Source organism: Prinia subflava, chromosome 13, assembly GCF_021018805.1.
Source record: "Prinia subflava isolate CZ2003 ecotype Zambia chromosome 13, Cam_Psub_1.2, whole genome shotgun sequence".
NCBI lineage: Eukaryota > Metazoa > Chordata > Aves > Passeriformes > Cisticolidae > Prinia > Prinia subflava.
Genome location: NC_086259.1, coordinates 17,371,773 through 17,384,257, shown reverse-complemented (window position 1 = coordinate 17,384,257; position 12,485 = coordinate 17,371,773). Strand labels below are relative to the sequence as shown.

At 39.5% G+C, this 12,485-nt stretch overlaps 1 protein-coding gene across 2 annotated transcripts in view; it reads right to left on the bottom strand.

Moving 5' to 3' along the window:
- The window catches only part of CDH13 (cadherin 13), a 440,900-nt gene that overhangs the window by 341,860 nt on the left and 86,555 nt on the right, over positions 1-12,485 (bottom strand). For both annotated transcript variants that reach the window (XM_063410982.1, XM_063410981.1), the window contains exon 2: positions 7,298-7,409. In XM_063410982.1, the coding sequence (XP_063267052.1) occupies positions 7,298-7,409 (112 nt within the window). The remainder of the gene's footprint in view (positions 1-7,297; positions 7,410-12,485) is intronic.

Below are 12,485 nucleotides of genomic sequence, written 5' to 3'. Positions count from 1 at the left end.
CAGCAACTGTTTCAAAAGTGTCAGAGATTTACCCATGCTGGCTCCAGCTTCAGGGAGGAATTTCTCTTCTGCTATCGACTACCTGTAAAGCTGCTCCAGCTTTGCCTCCGTTTTGCTGCCTTATTAAAGGCCCCTCAGTTCTGCTTCAGTTCTCTCCACAGCTGAGAGACGAAGGTTGTACTTGGTTTTTTATTGCTTTTCTTTTTTTAAAGAAAGTAAACAATCAAAGTGAGTATTGTAAGTGGAATTCTTGTCTAAAAAGCAACATCCCAGATCACCACAGGAATCTTTTAGGTCTTCCCAAGACTCCTGGTTTTCTTTTAATTTGTTTTAAAAGAATTCCTTGGTAAATGAAGTTCAAAATTTGCCAGAGATAATCCCTTTCAGGCAGGGATTCTTATTTGAGCAAATCCTACCTTTTGCCTGTGCTGATATTTTTTCAGGGATTAAAAAAACACAAGACAAACATTTTAGTTAATATTCACATCAGAGAATATGATGTGCACTTGCTCCCCTATCCACATGGTCACTTGTCTGCCCCAGAAGCAGCAGGTACAAGGCACACAAATATGCACAAAGTCATTCCAGACCAACCAGGGTTTTCAGAATCAATCCATTAAAAGTTGGTTTTCCTTTCCCTTCTCTAAAGGAAAAAGTTCAGGTGTATAGGCTGAACAGAGGTATAAGACAAAATCAGAGCATTAGCCTCCAGCTAGAAAAATCCCCCAATCTAAGAAATTTCTGAAAGACTTCCTGAGTTTACAGCCAGTGGTACTGATTCTCAAGGCAAGACTGAGAAATCACATGGCACAGGAAAGCTGTATGAAAAGGAGATGTGCCCATTACAGCAGACAGACTGCTCTGACTGAAAAGGACTGATTTAAATAAGCAAAGGGAAAGAAAAACTGCAAGTTGAAGCATGATCATAATTACATTAGAAAAGTTATAATTTGATTTGGATTAACAGAGAAATCCTAAAAGCTCAGAATTAATTGTGAACTACATCTGCAATTATTTTCAAGAATACTTGCATGCTTTAAGATATCATTAACTTAAATGAGATTCTATGTTTAAAGGAAGATTTAACCTTACATACTCCCATTAATTCTCACTAAATGTCCACACTGCACTTTGAAATGTAATGGAAAAGGTTAGCTAGCCATGATTCTTTTGAATGGTGCTTTCCTAAGATCCTCAAATTAAAAGTCTTGTCAGAAAGGCAGTCTGTGAAAATATCAAGAAATGTTCTACAGAAATGCATTAATGTCTCAGCGTGGGGTGACTTCCATCTCTTTGTCAGATATGGACAAAGCTTCCTCCTGACAGAGCTGGGCTGGTGCTGGATCCTCTCCAGAGTGAGCCCAGCTCTAACCCAGAACCAGAACTCTCACGTCCCTGCCTCTCACTTCCTCGGGAAGATGACCCTGTTAAAATGTTGCCAGCCAAAAGCAGTCAGTGTCAGATTATTTGCTTGTGGAGTTTGGCCTAAGCTAAGCCACCTACATTTTCCTAAATGAAAAGATTTGGGCCTTCCAACACATTTCTACACCTGCAGAGAAGGGGCTGCCTCGTGGCCTGCGTGGGTAATCGGTTCAGGAGTAATAGCTTAGTTAATCTGATTTTTTTGTTGTTCTGAAATTGCCAACTGGAAATGAGCAGAGAAGCCTTCCACTGAAGCACCTGGGGATATTATTAATAAAGGTTTGCCCTGCGCTGAGCAAGAGACCCAACCTGCTAATGCCGAGCAGTTGGCCATTGATTTAGATTATTAGGGGAGCAGCTGGCATGTTTCAGCCAACCAAAGCCCACACGTATTTCAAAAAAGTATTAGCTGTGAAACACTATGGCTCTTGGAAAGTGTCCAGAAACAAATTAAATCTCAAACCAAGTAATCTGCTACTTTTATCTTCCTAAATCCAGACCGAGCTGCTAACAGAGCATTCGCTGTCACTGCAAAGATCCTCACCCACTTTTCCTGTGGGTTTAACTTGTTTTGGTTTGTTTTTTAAATAGGATTGTGTGGCTTTTCTCAACGAAACAAACATGAAATTTTGGGTTTAGATCCTCATTTCCTCCACCTTGGAATTAAATGCCAAGAGGAAGTTTCACCAACACATATGCCTTTCCCTCTGTTACTCCACAAGAGCTGACAGCACCTCTGAGAGGTTTTGATTCAGCCCTGAAGATGTTTTTCAGAGAATAATAATTCTTTCACTCTGCTCAGTCTCGTGTCCTACCTTTGCAGACACTAGTTTAATTAAATGCATATGCATAAAAATCAAACATTCTATTCTTGACTCCTTCCCCCTCGGGTCCTGGAAGCTGACACTCACTGTTTGGGAGGGAATTGTCTGACCACCTGGCACTCAACAACAGTTCTTTCCTATTTTGTTTTGCGTCAATCATGTGTGAAAGAAGTTAAACAGATGATGTGATACTGTTGTGCTGCAACACCAATCTGCAAGTGTCTATTCAGAGGCAAATTTGAGGCATTCTGTTTTGTTTAGTCAGAGTATGTATTCCCAGACAACTTTCTCCCTCGGTGTAGGAGTTCAGCATCAAACTTCAATTCAAAGGCAATGCATCAGGTATTTGGGTGCAACAGGATCTTCCTCACCCTTCCTCCACAAACACGTTTCCAACCTCCCACTTTTAAACTTCCACAACTTTGCAACCATTTTGCACACACCCCCAGATACTTCCTGGAATTTTACTTACATGAGTTTGGCTTCCTGTGATCAGTAGGAATAGTGTGCTTGAGATGAGATGCCTCAAACCCTGACTGATATTTCTGTCCACATGGAATAAGAGGTCCGGGTGCCTTATCTTAGCCATGTACCCAAGTGTCAGACTGAAGCTCTAGAATTCCAATTCTATCCATGCCTATGAGCCCATTAAGATATATATTTTAGGATATAACAAACATTCCCCTGTCTGGGTAGAAAAGCTGAGATGCCTTTCCATTGAACCTGTTCCCTCATGCCAAGGAATGTGAACCAAGTAATTTTCCAACACCTTCTGAAGCACATTCTTAACACAGACAGTGATTTATGTGAATTGAAAGAAAATTTAAGGTGTTTGTAAAACTCAAAATGCATTAAAAACTTCTTCATTTTGAAAAGCACAACACTGTTTCATCAAGGACACATTGAACAGGTGGAAAATTCACAGTTATCTCGCTATTACCCAGAAGCCCAGATAATTTTTCCTGCAAGAAATTGCTGAGCTTAAACTCTTACCTTGCTTGAACATGCTCTTTTGCAAGCTACAACTACAGCGTGCAATCCCAGTCACCCAAACCCTGCAGTATTGAGCAGGAAGAGTCAACACTCACATCCAACCCCGTGTCAGAGCCCTGCAGAGGCCTGGGCACATCCCAGGGGCTGAATGAGGCTGGCCCTGTGCAAGGTGTGGGGAGAGGAGCAGAGTGGGTGTGACAGCTCCAGGATGAGAATGAGCAGGAGGGGATCAGCACCACTATTGGCAGCATGGAACAGGCAAGGGAGGCCGTCTGTGCAGTGAACTGCTGTGGAATCAGTGGGAAGGGTGGTGGAACAAGTCACAGCTCTCACACAGCATCAGCTCAGAGTCAACAGGAAATGTTTGGATGTGAGCACGACCAGGGCCATGATCCCTGTGCACACCAGGCTGTAGGAGGAGGAATGATCTTCTCTGGTCTTTCCACAGGCTTTGTTTGCTTTGAACAAAGTAAATCTTGTTGGAGGCCACAGCTTTGCCAGATAATTGAAAACCTGCTTTTAAGCATTAATAAGTACACTGAGATGTTTCACATCGTGTGAGTAAACAATGATTCTTACATGGTTGAGTAGGAAATTCTTTGCTAAAATCCACAGAACAAAAAGTGTCCAAATGCAGACAGACAAAACCTTGATCTTGAAGCAGCCCAGGCTCTGAGCATGCAATCGATCACGTGAGACACAAGAGGTCAGCCATTAATTAACATCCAAATTAAAGCTTTTTAAGTAAGGGTCAAAACTTGCTTTGTTTTGACATTTAAAGCACTGGCAGTGCCTTCCCCAGTTTAGTATGCACAATGCATCACCTCGTGCTTTATGTTAATTGCCTCCATTATTCAAGTGCACTATTTGATTCATCGTCAATTAAAAATACCCCCAAAAGCCAAGCCCGATGTGTGTTAAGTACAAACGTGATTAATGCAACGCAATTACATTCCTAGGTTTGTTGAGCCTGATTAGGAGCCTGCCCTCGGCCCAGGGTGACAGAGCCCTGTCACTGCCAGTGACCCGCCAGCCTTGGCACGGCCAGGCCTTCTGATGGGGAGGCATTTCGGGGCCACAGGTGCTCCTGACAGGTGTAAAACCTGTAATTAAATGCTGTCAATTAGCACTTCATCAAGAATGTGCAAATCTTGGTGATCGTGTCTATTGGATTGCAAAGACGGTTCCAGGTGTAAAGCAAAAAAAAAAAAAAAGCTATAAGGAAGGAGAAAACAGTGACACAATTGTTTGTTAGAATAATCATTATGTGCACATAATTACTATTTCCAGAAAGTGACTCCATGGATCTTTTCTCACTACATCAAGGGAACATCTGGTTCTGTGCACAGAGGAAAAAATGGGGCAGACCAAAAGTAAAAGCGCCTTATTTTGTTTATGGTTATAGAAAACACAAGTTATAAGGAGATCTGAAGGGGTCTGAGGGGAAAAAAGAATAATGACCAAACTGAGACAAAGAAATGGTCAAAGTCTGGAGGTTGCTACTAAATGAGATGCAAGAGCAAATAAATAAATAAGAATTAAAGAATATAATAAAGAATATAAATAAATATAAAGAAAATAAATAAGAATTAAAACCAGTTCAGCCTGAGCACAATGACAGAAAAACTAATAGTAGCTGAATACCAGTGAAGCTAATAGGAAGGAGAATATGCACACACAGCTGGACTTGTTACAGCCAGCTTCTAAGTAGGCTTTAAAAAAAATTGCTACAAATCAGAACAAGAAATAAGAGTAAATTCTGTACCCTCAGTATGGTCCTCTCTTCATTCTTGCCATCAGTAAGTGTAAAATATAATTAACACTGCCATATGTAGAAGTAATAAATACATAAGAACCTATATTTACACAACCTATATTTAATTACGAGGGAGATGTTAGCAGTGAAACCTACAGTAGGTTCTTGTTTGAATTGAAAAAGAAAAAAAGAAAAATACTATTATTGCACTTCAGAAAAGAGTTAAGGAGCTCCTTGGCTTGTTAAGGACTACAAAAACAATCCCTGCTATAGGCCTGGTTTACATATTTGCTCTATTAATTTACACAGCCCTGGTCAGCCTCGCATTGCAATGCAACTGCTAAATTACACTGCTCTTGGTAATGGGCATAAAAAGATGCAAGAGCATGCAAAGTGTATTCAAACAGACAATTAAAATGATGAATTCTGTTGACAGCTAAAACGAAGGAGCTGTGCTGTGGTTTAATGGTGCTGCATGAAGGACACCCTGTTTGTGGGTGATTGAATTAAGCAGGCTCACGCGTCGACAGTCTGCCTCTGTCCAACACCGCACGTTAGGCCCATTCAGTGTCTGCTTATTAAAATAATTTAATTCCACAGATTGTTCCCAGGCATTTCTGACTCTCTTCCTGCTCTTCCCTCCTCCTCTCACTAATGATGGCATTTTAATTATTGTGCTCATTTTACGCCACCGCAAATGGCTGGGTCACCACAGAGCAGCCCAGTCAGTCCGGCTGGACCAACCCATCCCTGGGGTGATCCTCTCCAAACCAGCAGATCTGGCCACACACACTGCAGCCCCAAAGTTCTGGAGCAGAAAAAGTATTCAACAAAGGCTGGTTTTATTAAATTTAACTCTAGTTTATCTGTATTTCTTCTTTTAATAGGTCTTCAAATCTGCATGCTTATTAAAGGTATTATAGTCTAAGAATTTCAACTTTTAGGCATGCAGGAATAATGGGCTTGACAACTCCAAAATAAGAATTCCAGAGAAAGCAAAATTTCCCAAAGAAATAAGAAGTTTGAAATCTCTTTTCTAAGCTGAACAACAATCTCACATCTCTGACTAGTATTACTACTCGTGATCTAAAGTTCCTGTGAAAAAGCAGCTCAGACTAAGCAACATATCAAAATGCTGAGACTAAAAATGTTATCCTAGAGATTTATTTTAGAATCTCCAAAGGCTGAATGACTTAAGTTTAAGAGAGATATTTCAATAGACTTTGGCAACTAATTCTGACATTTCGTTTTGAGGAGTTAGTGCTATTTTAGAGTGAATGTGCACAGATTACACCTTCATCTAAAGTGAAAATGCATCAGTATGTAGCAGTGATATCTGGAGGGAACCGAGATGGGAGATGTGTGCATTTGGTGAGTAATATTGGTTTACATTTCTTGGTTTCACCACGCTATGGGATGTATCCCACTGTAGGATGCAGATATTGCACAGAGGAGCCAAGCTCTGCTGTCCAATGCTGGACACCCAGAAGAGTTCCTGGTTCAGCACCAGCAGCCAAGCACAAAAATAAACCATTAGTAATAAATATCACATGTAAAAATGCAGGAATGTTTGAAAGTTATGACAATGACAGCACTTAAATCCATTTTAAGCCCTTAAAGACATCAAGCACTGGATAAGGCACCGCTTTTGTTTGACAGTGCTGAAGTCCCAAAGTCCCAGAACAGAATGAACAATTTGAAACCCTGAAGCTTTGGAATGAACTAACACCAGAACTGAAAAACTTAAATCTCCTTCAGTTTAATGCTTTGGGTGGACGGTGCCAGATTGGGCTCTATAATGTGACACCTGCTCAATGGAAATATACTGAATATTCCAGCTGTGTGACTTTGCTGATGATCCCAAACTTCTTCCAGCCTCTGAATTTCATATAAAGACTTGGACTTGTATCAGCTGTGAATGCTTTCAAAATAGAAACTTCTAAATCTGAGTTGCAGAGATAATTTAACAGAGATGTTGATGGGCAAGTCCTGATTTCCAAGCTCATGGGTAAGATTATTTTTAAAAAAAATCAGAATAAATTTAATTTTGAAGAAGTGGTTGATTCTAGGTTTTCATAATATTCATATAGCCCTAAATGATTATACATTGTATTTTGCCATTGTATATGAAAGAAAGTCTGTTGAGACATAGGATTAATGCAGGGGAACTCAGACTGAATCATGGCAATATCCAGAATCTTTGGTAAAAAACAAAAAGAGCTTTCTGATAAATGACAGGAATGAAATGAATACATAAACAATTCTGATTTTTGCACAATAGTAATATATGAAAACAACATACGGTTCAGAACCAGCTGGTCCTCTGTGAATTCAACTGGCTTTTCTATATAAAAAACCTTCTGCTGGAATCCAGGGACACATTCTAAATCTTCTGCACATGCAAGCAGCAGAACCTGAGGGGAAAAAAAAGCAGAAATAGACTTTTAACATCCACTCCTTCATCCATCATGTTGGCTTCTGGGAACCATAGTGGGTTTAGGCTCAGTGCTCATAAAACAAAACATTGGGGTCCATACTCATAAAACAAAATATCCATCACATCACAATTCCCCTTCAAACCTTGCTAAACAATTTTTTATGTAAGGCTTTTTCCCTTCATATATATGGGCTTGCATTGAAATTTTAAAGTAGTAGCTTTCAAGGTGAATTTCATTCAGAATATCAATAAAGAATGTTACTGGTCCATAAAAACGAAGAATAAAAATCCTAAAAATCACATTTATTTAGGCCTAGCTAATGACAGCTGGACCTAAATATATACTGAAATTAAGCACAGGCAATTTGAATAACTGATAAATTAAGATCTGCAAATCTGACTCAAAGTTGATCACCAAGTTGCAGAAGTTCTGTATTCAAGGGTAAAGTCTCACATAGAGAAGTTTCATTTATAAAAGAAATTCTGTGCTAGCAAGTATAAACTGTTTCTTTTCTTTCTCTCTAAGCCACAGTTTGTCCATTTTCCCTATAATCAAAAGCTTGTTTGCACCAAGAGAGGACTGAAAAAGAAACGTGTGCATCACAGTGGAGGTGGATCTGAAGGTTCCAGTTGAATACAGTTTGTGTCACTGTTAGTACATGGTCACCCAAGTTCCATGTCACCACAAGAACATCAAAGGAAGAAGCTTAAAAGCTAAATAAAATTGCTTGGGAATAGGTACAATTCTAATCTCAGGCTCTCAAGCATTTTATCCCTGAACAGAGAAAACAACCTGAAGGGCTATTTTTCTTGGCAGCTGGTAAATGAGAGCATGGAGGTAAGAACGATCAAGAAAGAAGCAGCAAGCAAAAAGAAATTACTAAAAAATTTAAAAGGTTAAAGAGAGAGGCAGAAGGAGGCAAGGTTAAGAGTAGGAAGAGCCAAACCGTGTTTTCCACCCCATTTTCAGAAAGTACTTTCTGCTTTAGAACATCTAAAGGTGTTTTACAAAACCTGACTTTGACGTGGTGCACTGACCGCTCTGATCTCAAAATTGTTATGGGCAATCTGCTGCTTGTCAGGAGCCCGAGCACAATCAGCCAGAGAGGGCACGTGTGGCAACCAAGCAGGAAACAAACACAGGGGTTCTGAGTGACATTTCTCCTAAATTCACTGCACAATGGGTCTATTTACTCAAGACATCCTCAACACACAATTACAGCTCTGAAATAAAGTTCTTCAGGGGTAAAGCGAAGGCAGTTTGTCCCCAGTACCACACCAGTGAATGCTGAGGGCTCTTTTGTCCTTCAGCAGCTCAGTGACAACAGCACTCGCTGCTCCCAACATACCAGCAGCATCTCTCAGTCCCACCTCCACTCCTTTATCATCCAAATCTGCTTTTCCTGATCCTAAAGAGCTGTCCTGAAATATTTTAACATCTGCACTGTTCCCCACCGCTCACAGTCCATTTCTAAATCACAGTGATTCTTGCATTTCCCACTCATTTAAAGTCTTGTGTCATCCCATTTCCAAAATCCAAAGGCAGCAAGGCCCCACCTGGTCTGCATTAGGTGCTCTTATGGGAACCAACTGCTGGATCATTTGTTTCATGTCACTGACAGCTGCTATAAAAGCTTGGCCAGAAGTGCCAGCAGACTGCGAGAAGCAGCCAGAATATTTCATGGCAATTAATCTGGTGGAAGGCAAATGCAACAGATGGACACCTTTGCCTTCCATCCTGACCTGCTCCACACGTTGGAGAAAGATTTAAAGTAATATGCCACAAAAAGTGCAATACACTTGACTGTTTTAATTTTGGTATCATCACACTATTCCTATCTTTCTTAAAAAGGTTTAGAACCACAGCTCCCAATCCCTCATTCTCTAAATGACATTGATATATTGATTTTATTGGAGATTTTGGGGTTGAGAATTGGATGTGTCCCCTTCAGCCTTCCAGCAGGAGACATCTGGGTATGTGAACTGAGGTATTCAGAGCCTGCCCCGAAAATTGTGCATAAAGCCTGATTACTGATTGTTATAAAACCTGCCTTATATGCATTTGAATGGGCACATGCACAGGAAGAAAGGCACACATGCATCTTCTGCACGCATCTTCTGCGTGCACAGGTGCAGGTTTAAAGTACCTGCCTTTCTGACTCAGTGTTCCTGGATGAATATGCATAAAAACACAGTCACAGCGGGAGGAAACCTCTTCCCATCTCAAGATGCAAGCAAAGTTATATAATGAGTCCCCACCAGAAAAACAGCCCAAGCCATATATCCTGAAATTTATCTACAAACAGCTCTTCCCCTAAAGGATTAACACAGCTAGTGAGAGGCAAATCATGTTCTGATCTCCCAGCTACTGCAGCCTTACAGCTGGAACTCTTGTCTCACAGAGCTATAAATAAAAAGCCTCTTTGGACATCATCTATGGCAGTACTTAGAGAAGGGAATATGTCTACTTTATCAGATTTGTGACAGCCTAAGTTGACTTTGAAATCTGGGCAATCTAAATGGGTCATGAGTTAACTTCTGTAAGCCTGGTACAGATGCCTCACATAATAGAGATGCAGCAAATAGAAAATGACCTTTACTCCCTTTGAAATAATTACAAGACTCAAGCTTGGCCTTGCTGTGAAATGGAACATTTTATTCCACTTGTGCAATTCCAGGCACTTTCTTCTTCTCGACGTGTCAGACAAAATGGTAAATCTGTCGTCATATAGACAGTTTTTAATTAATTGTCTTTTAAAAGGAAGATCATTTTTTAATTTATTTTTCTCATGAAGAAACTTCTGTTGAACTAAATGCCTATCTCATTAAAATAATTTCTGTTAAGGTTCTTCACAGTGGGGATAGTAGTCTTTAAAGATATCTTGAACAAAATAAGCCAGGCAGATATATGTTTAAGGCAAAGAGACTTGTTCAAAGCAGAATATAGTCTGAATTTAAACACCATGTAGATTTCATAATTTTAGATATAATAAAAGGGTTTATGGGCTGAAAATAAAAACTTTGTCTAAATACACTGTAAATAATATTTAAATGTCATGTGCAGAACTCTGAATATACAAATATTGTTCACACAACTAGTCAGGTGCTGGGCAAAAGAATCCTTCACCTGCTACTGAAACAACAACATGCTACCAAGAAAAAAGCCAAATTCTTGAAGAAAAATGACAGTTATGCAGCAAAAAATTTGCTCATGAAAATCTAAAAGGCTAAAAGTCTGAAAAGCAGAGTCATGACTACTCAGACCTACAGATCCCATGTTCACCAACAAGCAAAATCCAAGTTTTCCATAACCTCCTGCTTTTCAGAAATCTACAGAGCAAAGGCTCCGTTTTCATATTCTGACAATTTTTCTTTCAGAATTTATTGCAGCTGGTGTAAGGAAATGTCGTAGTTCAGATAACTCCTGTGCTAGAGCTGCACTCCTGGTGAGATACCCAGCCTAGGAAACACCTTTGTTTTTTAGTTAATAAACCAGCACTCACATGCTGCTGACCTCGACTGACCTCAACATTTGCACTGAAAGCTGCTTACACAGAATATGGTTGGAGAGCAAAAAAGGAGAGCAATTTAATACTCTGCTGCAGAGGAAATGAACAAACTCCCTGATGCTAAAGTACCTTTGGGTGTCACAACACCTCAAAAAAACAGGCTCCTTCTACCTCCTCTTCTGGTGACTGAAAGTCATCTCAGAAAGGTCTTTGTAAAGAATTTCAGAATCTTTATGTTCTTTTCAACTTGCACAGTTTCAGTTTGGCCACATGCTCGCTCTGCAAATGAGTTTTCTCACCTTTTGCTGTGTACACCCTCATATCTTCATTAGCCCTACCTTTAGGAGATCGCCTAGCACAGAAACACAAGCTGCAAAATATTAATTGCATTTCACACACATTCTTATGGTGTGAAATCCATCCTTGTGTAAGGCTTTATTTAATTAGAAATGTAAATGGTGCAGACACCTGTGAAAGCCATCTGCCCAGCCAGGAACTCTGCACAGAGTAAACAAATCTCATTTCAGAGGAAAATGTTCTGTAGGGCCACATTTTGCCTTTGAGTTCAGGAGAGTAATCTGAAATAAAAACAAATCAACATAGAACACAAAAAGGAGGAGCTAAAATTGAACTCACGCTTGTTTTTACTAAGAGAAATAATTTCAAGTGTTCAAAAATTATGAGTCACTTCCTGCGAAATGAGTTTTTAGTTCTGGTTGTTTTGTTTGAAGTTTCTGGTAGGGTTGGGGGTTTTTTTATCTTTTAAAGTATGGTTTTGGGGTTTCTTTTTTATTTGACTCATCTACTTGGAAGTGGGTATCGAAAATTTATGCTTCTGAGCTTTTCTGTGGAAACATGAGAAACAGAAATTTGCTTTTTGCATATGAAAACTTCAGATTTTCATAAGAAATATGATGATCCTTAGAGCTGAGAATGGAGAGAAAAAAGTAATCAGAATAATGAGAACTGCCAACACTGAATTAAATTGCTCATGACAAAATATTTTTATCATGCAGATTGAGATCTTTGAATCTTAAAACCTTTTCCATGTTCAGGTGCTGCAACACCAGAGCCACAAAAATGGATAGGGAGGAGGCCATCAGAGAAGGAAACAAGTGATAAACAGCACACAGTCATAGGGAGATGATGAAATTGGAAGTCTTCACTCTAGATTTAAATGAGGGAGTTATTCAAATGAAATTAACAGAGGGATACTCAAATAAAGAGAGCACTGCTCTTAGTGAGGTTCTGATTCTGCAGTACACAGACTCCAATTAGAGTGTCAGCAGGTCCTAAGGCAATTATTTCATCAAATGACACACACAGAGTGGACAGGAAGTTCTCTGTGTCTTCTGCTTTTAATAACAACCGGAACAAAAAAATAACCAACTCAAAAGCCTGAATAAATTATCCTCTGATTGGCATAATTAACAAAAGTATTTCAACTTTACATAAAGGTATGTTGAATTATTTATCTCTGCATGTGACTAAAATAACTAAATGCACAGTTCTTTTAAATTATTGTATTTCTAGAATGGTATGAT